This window comes from Pelodiscus sinensis, chromosome 2 (assembly GCF_049634645.1).
Source record: "Pelodiscus sinensis isolate JC-2024 chromosome 2, ASM4963464v1, whole genome shotgun sequence".
In the NCBI taxonomy this organism is placed as follows: Eukaryota; Metazoa; Chordata; order Testudines; family Trionychidae; genus Pelodiscus; species Pelodiscus sinensis.
In genome coordinates, this window is record NC_134712.1 from 61,084,636 (window position 1) to 61,097,673 (window position 13,038).

General features: G+C 40.9%; 1 protein-coding gene across 12 annotated transcripts in view; it reads left to right on the top strand.

Moving 5' to 3' along the window:
- ASPH (aspartate beta-hydroxylase) overlaps positions 1-13,038 on the top strand; it is a 188,147-nt gene that overhangs the window by 37,344 nt on the left and 137,765 nt on the right. For 2 of the 12 annotated variants that reach the window (XM_075920639.1, XM_014568806.3), the window contains exon 5: positions 1,464-10,662. The exons of the other annotated variants lie outside the window; for them this stretch is intronic. In XM_075920639.1, the coding sequence (XP_075776754.1) occupies positions 1,464-1,705 (242 nt within the window). In that variant the 3' untranslated portion in view covers positions 1,706-10,662. Of the gene's footprint in view, positions 1-1,463; positions 10,663-13,038 lie in introns of those variants that run through there. 12 annotated transcript variants of the gene reach the window in all.

The window sequence follows — 13,038 nt, forward strand, 5'->3', positions numbered from 1 at the left end:
CACAGGAGATTCCTTTGATTTGTGGTGGGCCACTGCCAATACCAATTCACCACGCTCCTTTTTGGACTTTAATCAGCCCCAAGGAATTTTATGAAGCCTATTGAGGTAGTTAAGGCTCATCTGAGATGTTGAGGCATACAGATTTATCCATACACTGATGACTAGGTCATCAAACTTAGATTCAACACCTAAAGCTGAATTATCAAGATTTCAGTTTTTCATTTTGAGACTTGGTTACAGGCCTGAGGTGGGCCACTGGGACTTCAGCTATGCTTTTTCTCCCCACCACCACCCCATCTGGGGCATTGGGCTCAGGAAAGCACAGGCTTCAATCCCCCCTCCTCGACCCATGGAGTAATTTTTATTGTCAGAAGGGATCACATTGAAATGAAGTTTGATAATCCCTGCCTTAGGTGTGTCCCCTGGCCTTCTGTATTGTGAGGACTAGACCCTTCCATCAGTCAGTGCTGCTCTTTGTGTTGATAGTGGACAGGGTGAAATGTTATGTCATTCCAGAAGACTTGCTCTAGGTAACTGCCTGCATCAAGTTTTGCTAAAAGCTTACAGAAGTTCCATTCCTGGACTTCTTGACTGGCCTATTCAACAAAAATTCAGTTTGTCTGAAGTCTTCTTCACTTAAGTTATTATCCTGGACATCTGCAGAGCCATGACATGGTCATCTATTCATAACATCGCATCCCAGTGCACTATCAGGAATGGGACAATGCACACTTTGTGAGAGTAGTGTTACAGTCAGCATGCCTGTACACTCTGCACCTACAGGGGTACTGCTTGTGAATCACCTAACATGGAATCAACATGAGCAAGTGCTTGAAGAAAAAAAAGTTACCTACTTTTTGTAACTGTGCTTTGAAATGTGTTGGTCATGTTCATTCTGCGACTTACTTTCTTTCCCCTCTGTCAGAGATGCCAGAAAGAAGGGACTAAGAGGGCATTAGGACATTGGTGCTCCTTTTACTGGTGCACGAGCACGGCACTCTCGAGGGGCGCTACGACCAGCCCTGTGATACCATTAGGGGAAAAATCTCCATCAACTGTGCACATGACAGTATGCACACCTAACACAGAATGGAATTGAGCAATATATATTGAACAACAGTTTGGAAAACCATTTTTTCCTAAGATAGTGCTTGCATTTCAATATCAAGTGCCGCAAGAGCCAAGATGAATACGAACATGATTCAGTTTGCTTACAGGGAGAAAGGTGTGAAAGAGGACCAGATTTGCCTTGTTGCCAGTGCCCGTATTGTCCAAATTTGAATCTCTACTTCTTTGCAGGATGACGTTATAACCTCTTTTTTCTTTTCTTTTCCAAATTGGCATTCCTGTAAAGACTATCATACCATAAGATGTCTTTCATAGATTCCCCCTTCTTCAGTTTCCTTTTTCCACCTAACTGCTCTCCTTTTTTCTCTTTCTCTCTTTCCTCTATTCTTGTGTAGGCTTGACCAAAGATGGCAGTAATGAAAATATTGATTCCCTTGAGGAAGTCCTTAATATTTTAGCAGAGGAAAGCTCTGATTGGTTTTATGGCTTCCTCTCATTTCTCTATGATGTAATGACTCCTTTTGAAATGCTAGAAGAAGAAGAGAGCGAAGCTGCTGATGATGTTGATGGTACGTCACAGAATGAAGGGGTTCAGGGAAAAAAGACTTGTGTTATTTTGGATTTGCAGAACCAGTGACTAAATCAGGGGCTAATTTTATTGGCCTGTGAAAATGTTCATGAAATAATCAGTATTACTATGGCAGGACTTTATGGCAGTTGGTGGAGAAGGAAACAGACCAAACCCTGAACATTATTTAAATATGAGCTAAAAATCAGCCATTTGATCTAGTTTTACTACTTGAAAAGCCTTTCAGTGACTTTCTTCATTTTGTGACAGGGAAATTAACATTACACATTTGTGTAATTATGCTTAGGATAAAACAATTAAATAAAAATTGTCTGCAATTATATATTTGGCTTCTGCATAGTTTTACTTCAGTTTGCGCATTTTGTATACTAAAGTTGCTGAACTAACTATAGTAAGCTGTACTGTTACCCCTTACAAACATTTGTCCTTCTAACAAGCGTTAATTGAGGCATTTTGTAATGGGCTTGATTACAAGATATTCTGGCATGATTAATGTTATGTAAATATATATTGATATGTTAATCCTTACTAATATAGCTATTATACAAATGAGAGTTCTTATGAATTATTATGATTAATTATTCATATTTTTACTTTAAAATTAATTTTGTGATTGGCTCATTTCTCAAATACTTGCTTTTTATCCATTTAATTAGAAGCACTTTATTAATAGTGCTTGTAAAATTATAGAAATTATTTGTTGTAGGTTAGTTAACATACCTTATTCAGGAAATAGCATGTCAATATGATTGTGTAATTTGAAATAGTTTTCAGTCTAATTTTTTTGTATAATAATCACACCCTCAGGGCTGTTCTGACTTGTTTTCAAGAGATTTTTTTAGTGGGCATTTTATGAATGTGGGAAATTGTGAATATGTATTAATGTAATGCTGAATATATTAAAGGTTACTCCACAAAAAGTAGATTTTAATGTCTTCTATTTCTTGCCAAATTGAACAAACATGATTTCATTTTAAAAAGGTTAATCTTTTTTCTGTGAAATTGATTAATGCATGTTTCCAAAGTCTGTTTTATCATGCATGGATTGTTGATACTAACGTAATTGTTATAGAAAGGAAGGTTTTCAATAAGCTTTCATTCTTCTGTAGTTCAGAATCCTTGACTTGAGATCTCATTTTAAAAATACAAATATGGTATATTCAGATTTTTTTATTATTGAAAAGACCATAAGGACTTTATTAATGATGGCTTCTAACTTTCCTATGCTTATGTTTCAAAAAATTTCCACTATGAAACCTTGGATCACAGGGTTTTAATTTGTCATATCTAGCTGAAACTTCATGTGCTTTATTTTAAATAAATTTTGAATTGACATGGATATTTTAACGATATATAAATAGTTCTGTAACTCAGACAGCATTGATACACAATTCAAAATAAGACTAATGAAAGTATAAACATAGCTGGCGTGTTGAACTGCAGCTAAATTGCAGAGTGAGATGCAGAATTTGTCTAGAAATATTAGGGAATTGCAGACATCAAAAATTGGAAATAATTACTTAGTGTAGGGTATATGTAAAGTAGTAAAATGAAATGAAGAGAGGGAAAGGTCTGGTTGAGTGTAATGAATGTTAATCATCAATAAGACATACAGTAAAACTTCAGTAGGGCATCTAATTGTACGGCACTCCCGATAGTCCGGCATCAAAATGGCAAGAGCCTAGTGAATGAGCTTCGGCAAAAAACGAGTCACAAGGCAGCAGCGGCATCAACTGAACTAAACAAAAGGGTAAAAAAAGGGTTTAAAAAAACTAAAACATTAGAGTATACTGTATACAGTATGTACAGTAAAAAGGGTTAAAAAAAACTTTATATACTGTATGGTGTGTGTGTGTGTGTGTGTGTATATATGTATATGTATATAAAAATAACCATCTTATAGTACCTCCTGATAGTCCGGCATATCAGATAATCCGGCACCACCTAGGTCCCAAAAGCTGAAGACCATTAGAACAGTAGAAAATACCTTAGACAACAGGCAGAGGGATGGACTAGAAGATATCCTACTAGAGTTCGTCTCTCGGATGGGTTTTTTAAAGAGTGCTTATTATTGTCCTTAACTCCGTTCCTGTTGAAATCAACAATATGTCTACATTGTGAATTAAGATGTGACTGTAGTGTGGGCACATATATCTGCACTAACTGTAATATAGCCTCTGTGGGTAACAATCGTAGCGAAGATGTGCTGGCACAGACTTCTGTGTGTGTTAGCATCCTGAGAACATGTCCAGAGTCCATAGTTAGCTTGTTATGGGCAATGTTATAGTCATTGCTGAAGCACCTACATCTCTGGTGTCTTTGTTACGCAGTAACCTGATTATAGCTAATGTGGGTATTCCTGTGTTACATTTACACATTAATTTGAGGTGTTGATGTACCGTAAAACTCCCTTTGACATCAGTAGGAGCAGTGTTACGTCAGTGCTCAGCAGTTGTAAAATCCCACTCCAAAAGTCTATGATAAAACTTAGTTTCATTGCTTTGAAATAATTTTATTATCATCTGACAGTGTGAGAGACTTAGGTCTTCAGGGTCCTAATAAGTTTGGTGAGCTTTAATTTATTTTAGTATTTTTTAAAATAGGTTTGTTTTTGTTGGGATTTCCCTCAGAGACCTTTTGCATTCAGCTTATCCAGAACACCTTCACCAGTTTTGGGAGAAGACTTCATCCGTTTCTTTAGGATCCAGGAATAGACTTCATTCATTATACGGCTAGACTGGGGGGTGGAGGGGTTTGGATACCAGAGATATTGTGAAAAAACTCCACCACGTCCAGGGAATGCATTTGCTCTTCTGCGCTTTTTTTTTTTTTTTTTAGCAGAAGAGCAAACGTGCGCTTTTGGAAGCCCCCGTATTCCTCGTTCCATGAGGAAGAAGGAGGCTTTCGAAAGAGTTTTTTTTCCCCCCTGAAATTTGGCCCAGTCTATATGGGCCAAATTTCGGAAAAGCATCTTCTGACAAAAATATCGGAAACAGATACACATTTTGTGTATCTTTTTCCGATAGATCCTCGCAGTCTAGCTGTACCCTCAGCCGTACCTAGCCGTTGCTTAGTTTTGCATATAGCAAAGCTATGCTGAGTAAATCAGATTCAAGCATAAGGAATGGGTATAGTGCATACCACATACCAAAGTTACACGGAAACCCTCTTTCTTTATATGCATTTACATATAAGTTGCATCACCTGTCTTGATTGGCTTCATTATCTTTCAGGAATCTATCCCTGTACAATCTGCTGGTCATATAGAACCTGATCTTTGCATTCCATGTTTATCTTGTCCATTGTCTTAATATCAAGATGTTCCTGCTAGCACAGACATCCTTACTCCAACATGCTACTACATGTTAAGATCCTACTTACAGTCTAACCTACCACTCACCTTCCCAATCATGCCCATTAAGGAATGATTGAAATTACTTATGACAGGGCAGGCCTACAGTTATATTCAAATTAGCAAGGGAATAGTTTGAACTGAAACTCAATGCTATCATGTCTCATTGCAAACAATATACCTGAGCTTTGTGTAGTTTATTTTGAAATGCTTATAGAACACAATGGGGAGCTAAAGCTTTGCTTAGGTTTACTATACCTCAGGTTCACAAAGAGGACACTGCCAAAGGGGAGATCTGTGGGAAGGAGAGGAGGGATAGGTTTGGGGGTACAGTTAGGGGTACAGGAGGAGGTTCCTGTGTTGGTGTACTCACTTGAGGTGGGGGGCAGCATTGCTCCCTGTCACTGTGGCAGAGTGGCATGTGCAAGCCCAAGATCTAGCAACAGCTATCAGTCAGCACCTGCCTGTGGGATCTCTTGCTCTAGTTCTGAGATCCATCCAGGACCTGGGTAGGTGAGATGTAGCAGCTGTGGCTTTCAGGAGAATGGACAAATTGGGTGCCGGGTAGGGAACAACTGAGAAGTGGAGAAATAAGGACTTTTTCTGAGTTGCAGCTTGTCTGCTCTGCAAAAACCTAGAAAATTTTCTGTTTATAAAATCCCCATAAGACAGAGAAAGGTGACACAAAGAGAGGCCCTGTCTGGGGAAAAATCTAGTCATATAGTAATTTTTTGTGGCTTCATATTTTAAATACACAGAGTATATTAAAATATTTTACAAAAGCCAAAAATCCTACGAACAAGATACTCTGACAAATTGCATTTATAAAATTAAGTTTTCCAGAGAGCTCAGAAAAGCATTAGGAACTAAATTATGTGGCACTTGAAGAGCTGGGCACACTCCCTCAGTTTAATGGATTGGATCTGAAAATAAGTAGTTATGAGATTACAAACAGAAATCTTAATTGTAAATATGAAATGTGATTCTTCTAATTTGTGCAATATTATATAATTTTATTCTGAAAGAATCAGGTTAATTCTGTTTTATTATTTTTGTTTTCTGCAGAAGGGTTAGGGGAGCACTGTTAAAATGGTAAGATGGTAAAAATACTTAACTTCTGACCAGCTTATTTAAAATGCTGTTTAGTTTGCTGAGCTAATAAATGCTGGAAAGTAGTCAATTTATGTGCATAAGCTTTTGCTTGCTTTGCTGTGATACTAATAAAAACAAGTTACATAAAAGTTTATATTTCTGTTCCACCCACAAAAATTATAATGGCTGATCATAATCATATATTTAAAGGCTGAACTCCTGATTTCTGTGACACCTTCAACCGTACTTTTTTGATTGTACATCTTTTGAGATTACTATTGCATATATTTTGGAGCCTTTTTTCAAAATATCTTTGAAACTTTCTCTTAAACTGTTTCAAGGGCAGTTGATAAGACTACGCATTTTTAGATAACACTTCATAATGTTGTATCATTAGTTAAAGTCTCCAGTGACTTACCTTAGAAGAAATTAATTTTTTGTGGATTATTCATTTAGGTTACTTGTGGGGGTGGAGGGAAGGAAGGGAAGGCATTGAATGGCTGGGGATGATGCATCTTCTGTTGTGCAAAAATAATAGGACAGAACAAATCAATTTTCTAAACATTTTTTTGCTTACTACTTTGAGGTGAAAAAATCTGTCACTATGGTTCAATCAGTCTTCAACTGATGTGTTTTTCAACTCCATAGCCATTCAGCAAGGTAGTATTTGATTAATTGCGTGCATGCTGCACCACTACTGAGAGGTTTTTCAGTTTTTACATTTGTTACACTTGTGAATAATTCTTCCATTCTAGTGAGGCTAATAGGTCTGTAATTTATCTTCAAAAAAATAAATCCAACCTTTTTAAAGACAAATTTTCTATAGAGAGAAGATGATAATCTGAGTTATGACTCTCTTCTAACAGCATACCTTCTCTCCCAGAGATTCTTGGGATCCATACAATTGAAGAAAGAATTTTTAACTGATTTTTTGGTCAAAAATTTTCAGATGAGAAACCCTGATGAAATATACACTGGCTACTACTTAGTTAGATGAGCAGGTAAGCAAGTGAAACTTGAGAGAGCGTACTCTGGATAAATTGACAACAGTTCCTGCAATCCGGTTATACTAGCTGTGTAAACTGCAAAGCCCTCTTGCATTTGGGTGTGTGAGAAGAACTTCCCAGGCTCTTATTTGCCTGGCTGTGAAAAGGACCTGTGGAAGTTGGTAGGAAGTAGAAGCCAATTTGAGGTAAGTGATAGCAGGTTATAAGCAAACTATCTTGGTTGAGTAGATAGCCATACAATTCAAATGTAGTGTGTTGCAGAAGTCAGTTTTCTCTTGGGAAGCTTCGGGGGAAGCCAAGTTAGTCTGTACAGAAAAAAACAAATGGTCTGGTAGCACTTTATAGACTAACAAAACATGCTACCAGATCATTTGTTGTTGTTTTTTTCCTGGGGGTTCTTCTGTAGAGCATAGATGTGCAAAACCCAGTATTCAAGATCAGTGGATTTATAATCTAAAGATTAATTTATTGCTTGGAAACTTACTTTTGCAGTCTTCGTTTCACAATTTAAATACCTTCATTTGTCAACCTTCTGCTAGAGATAAACTTTCTGTATGCAAACTAAAGCTGGGTAGTTTGGGAAACTGCTTATTGGTGGACTGACATGAAACTCTTCTTTCTCCTACTCTGAGGTGCATGATGGGACTTTCTAGGGTATGGCAAAAAATTGCTTAGACTAAATGAGAACAAAAATTGAGTATGAAAATATAGCCTTTGATGTTGACTTAGAGTTCTAGTAAATGTGCTTTACCTTTGTAGAACATGGATAGTTACAAATAATGTTAATGCCAGTAATGGTTTTGAGGTAATTAAACTCTTAAAATGTAATTAAACAAGTATGCTACAGCTTTAATATAATTAACTAGAAGATTTACTTGTCGATGCTTAAGCCTTTAGTGCTAAGTTTTTTGTTTTTCTTCATTTAAATAATTGCTCTGGGGCTAGAGATAAGAGGTTCAGTATGCAGGATACCCCAAGGAGAGAGGACAACCCCAGCCGTGCAGCAGCTTGGTGAAAAAGCATCTGTCGGTGGCTGCTGCAGCAGGCACAGCCTGAGGAGGAGTGCTGGGGGGACAGTCACATAACTTAGGGAGAAACTCTCTGAAATGAATAGTAGATAACTGTCTCTCACCACGCCTTTCCCCCTGCTGGCCCAATTGAGGTTATAGCTGTCCTGATTTCTAACTCTGGCCCCTTGCTGCCCCTGCCCCCTTGTGGTCATTTTGCAGTATAACTGTCTTAGCAGGCACCTTGCTTTCAATTTTATGAAAAACATTCAAATTCCAGGTACATCCCATTTTCTTGACACAACTAAACCCTTACCTTGTTTTAAGTTATGATAAGAGGAAGCTGCATACCAAATTGGTGGTCCTGGCTCTTATTTAGAAGTTGTTGAACAAACAGACTTACAGACAGACATTTCTAAAATGTATAGTAAGATTATTAAGTTCAACATTGTGATTCTTGGGAATACAGGACTTTCTCTTGTTAGAAGCCAGCTCAGAAATATCTACAGTTTATCTTAAACAATCCACCTAAGCCTTGAAGTCCCATCAACTAGAAATTCTGTCCAAAAATCTGACATTTTATGACCCAGTGTTCATTTTTTAAAGAAAAAAAAATACCATCCTTAATTATTTTTGAATAGCCACAGGATTAGTAGACCCTACTAAAAAAAAAATCCTTGAATACAAAACAACAAACTGTACTAGCAGTTGTCTTTAGAAATATATACTGACCTCAGATTGCAGAGTGGTGGCCATATTAGTTTGTTTTAGCAAAAACAAAAGGAGTCTGGTGGCACTTTAAAAACTAGCAAATTTTATTAGGGTATTAGGACATAAGCTTTCCTGAGTTACAACTCACTTCTTCAGAGCCTGAAGATAAAAGGAAAAAAAAAAATGTATACAGACATGGGACTATGACATCCATGCTAATTGATCAGAGTGGATGTAGCTTATCTCCAGCAGCAAAGGAGAAGGTGAGAGTACCTGAATGGGAAAATACCTTTTGTAATGTGAGAACCACTCCAGGTATCTTTTTAAACATTCTCGCATTACAATAGGTGATTGCCACTAGACTCCTTGTTGTTTATACTGACATATACTCCTTGTTGTTTATACTGACATTAGTCGGACATATGATCGTTACTATGATGACCGTCGATATTGTCGTAGATCACAATCCCCACAACCCACTTGTCCAGCGTCTACACTTCGCGCGTCTTCGCCGAGAATTCCACCTGTGCCTGCAGAAGACGCTATCTCAGTTACTGATCAGGACGGGCATGAGAACAACTATACTCCAAATAAGGAACCGGAGTCTCCAGCCAATCATTCATCATCATCCCCAGACGATTCTGTCTTCCCTGGAGAGTTATCTCCCACAGAAGACCACAAGCAGTTTCAAGAGCTCTTTGACAGGGTTGCACAATCTCAGAACATTCAAACTACGAACATACAGCAAAAACAACACCCTTCGCTGAAAAACTTGCAGCCCTCACAAAAATCAAAACTGGCTCTGCCCTTCGATGAGGCTATCTTGGAGATCGCAAACGATATATGGCAGACTCCCGCCGCTTCCTTACCGAAGAACAAAAGGGCGGACAAGAAATACTTTATAAACCAAAAGGGTATGGACTTTTTGTTTACGTATCCCCAACCCAATTCCCTTGTTATGGATGCCGCCCAACAAAGATCGAAGACGGCTCAGAATAAAAACACTGCAAGTGACAAGGAGGCTAAATGCCTAGACATTTTAGGAACACTGCAAGTGACAAGGAGGCTAAATGCCTAGACATTTTAGGTAGGAAAGTATATTCTTCGGCCACTTCAGTCCTCCGTATGTGTAACTACGTGGCTCCCCTCGCAAATCATGATTTTTGACAATTACTCTAAATTAGTCCCCCTCCTAGAATACCTACCAGACTCCAAGTGCCAAATCTTGAGGGCGGTAATACAGGAGGGCTACACAACGGCCAGAACAGCACTTCAAATCGCCCTGGACACAGCAGATGCAGCAGCTAGAGCCACGGCTACTGCTGTAGTCATGTGACGTGTGTCCTGGCTGCATCAGGCAGCTGCCCCTAAAGAGTTGCTCAACAAAGTAGAAGACTTACCATTCGATAGACAGTCTCTTTTCGCCCAGGCCACGGATCAGGTGTTCCACTCGGGCAAGGACTCCCAAACGACTCTTAGAACGCTGGGGATGTATACGCCTCCTTATAAACGCAAAAGGTATACGCCCTATAATAAACAGAGACCCTTCTCTTATGCAACGTTCCGCTCCAAGCCATATGAACAACAGAGACCAAGGCAACGCCAGCAGAGACGAAGACAGCAACCTGGCAAGACATCCGGTCAACAACAGGGCCGGCAACAAGTTTGATGGGTCAGTAGAGGGACTGCGGACAACCCCTTTATCGGGAGCATCACAAGTAGCTTTATTCCATCATCGGCTGAGACCTTATCAACATCGATGGTCTCTGATTTCCATCAACGACATAGTAGTTTCAGGATATGCCATCCCTTTCAACTCCATCTCCCCCCCCCCCCCACTCCCCAACCTCCCCGTCCCTTTTCAGGGACCCTTCTCACGAGATTCTTCTACAGCAAGAGGTGTCCCGACTACTTACTATAGGAGCTGTGGAGAGAGTACCCGTTCAGTTCTGGGGGAGAGGTTTCTACTCCCGGTACTTCCTCACCCAGAAGAAATCAGGGGGTTGGAGGCCTATTCTGGACCTGCGTCGACTCAACCGCTACCTGCGGAAACAAAAATTCAAAATGGTTACGTTAGATTCTATCATCCCGGCTCTCCACAAAGAGGATTGGTTTGCGTCCCTCGACTTACAGGACGCCTATTTCCACATAGCAATTCACCCGGCCCACAGGTGATTTCTTCATTTCGTGGTGGACATAGAACATTACCAATACCACGTCTTACTCTTCGGTCTGTCAGCAGCACCACAGGTATTTTCCAAAACCCTAGTGGTGGTGGCTGCCTACCTCAGACGCCTCAATATTACCATCTTCTCGTATCTCGACGATTGTCTACTAAAGGCCCCTACCCGCCAAGAGGCGGCATGGGCAGTGACCACCACTACCTCATCAGTATTCGAGACGTTGGGCCTTATAATCAATTTCCGCAAATCGTCCCTAACACCAAGTCAGGACTTGGAATTTATCGGCGCAAGACTCGATGCACTGAGTGCAAGAGTGTACTTATCTACGGTAAGACTCCAGTTGATCCAGGATTTGGTGCAGTCTGTCTCAATTGCTCCCAGATCCAGCATACTCACTTGTCTAAAATTGCTGGGGCACATGGCTGCCACCACATATGTGGTGCCACATGCAAGACTTCACCTACGCAGTCTCCAGCATTGGCTGTTCAAGGTGTACACGCTGGGGGTACACGCTGTGAGCAAGACAGTGTCCATTCCTGGACGCGTCGAGGCTTCCTTGGCATGGTGGGACAACCCCAAAAACTTATCAGGCATACCATTCCACGCACGCAGGCCCACGGTACAGATCACAACGGATGCCTCTTTGATGGGCTGGGGGGCACATCTGCAGGAACATCGAGTTAAAGGGCTCTGGACAACACAGGAGTCCCTGCAACACATAAACCTCCTCGAACTGCGGGCCATATTCAACGCATGCAGACATTTCCTGCAGATGATCCGAGGTCTTGCAGTCCACGTTCTCACTGACAATATATGCATGATGTACTATATCAACAGACAAGGCGGGGCGCGTTCACGGCCCCTTTGCGCAGAGGCCATACGACTGTGGAATTGGGCAATCTACCATGGTATAACCCTCACCGCATCGTACCTCCCGGGCAAGGACAATACCATCGCCAACACCCTGAGCAGACACTTCCTTACTCAGCACGAGTGGGAGTTACACAACGAAGTGGTTCACGGTCTCTTCCATCTCTGGGGGTTCCCATCACAACAAAAAGTGTCATCAGTATTGTTCTCGGGCGGGTACTGGCAAGAATTCCCTGGGGGATGCTCTTCTGCTCAATTGGGGCTCTCACCAACTTCTCTACGCGTTTCCGCCTCTTCCTCTTATTCCGAGAGCACTGGAGAAGATAGCGACGGAGGGCGCAACAGTGATCTTCATAGCACCCTATTGGCCTCGTTAGACTTGGCTGACACAATTGTCCAGAATGTCGGTTGCTCAGCCACAACGGCTTCCACTGAGGCCCAACTTACTGTCTCAACGGCACGGTTCAATGCTGCATCCGAGCATCAATCGCATGCATCTTACGGCATGGCTCCTAACTGGTTTCAGCCACCGGAAATGACTTGTTCTCAGGAAGTGAAACATGTACGGATGAATAGCAGACGCCATAGCACTCGCAAGGCCTACACCTACAAATGGCACCGGTTCCAAGCGTGGTGTCTGGAAAGGGACTTGGACTCTTTCTTTACCGGTGCAGCATACTTTGGACTACATCTTCCATCTGAAGACGGAGGGCTTAGTGAACGCTTTGTTGAAAGTGCACTTGGCAGCAATCTCGGCCTTCCGTTCGCACATCGACGGACATTCACTGTTTGCTCACCCGTTAGTTAAAAGATTCCTAAAGGGACTTGATAACCTATATCCGACCTTCACAATCCCTCCGGAGCCGTGGGACTTATCTTTGGTACTGGACGCACTAACTCGTTCCCCCTTTGAGCCTTTAGCAACTTGCGACCTGCGCATGCTCACAATGAAGGTATCTTTCCTTCTAGCAATCACATCAGCACGTTGAGTTAGTGAGTTGGCGGCTCTTTCAGCCGATCCACCATACACTTTATTTTCTGAACAAGGAGTTCTGCTTTGCATTCATCCCCCCTTCCTGCCGAAGATAAATTCTTCCTTCCACATAAACGAGCCCATAAGTCTGCCAACATTCTATCCGAAGCCTCATTCCTCGCCAGA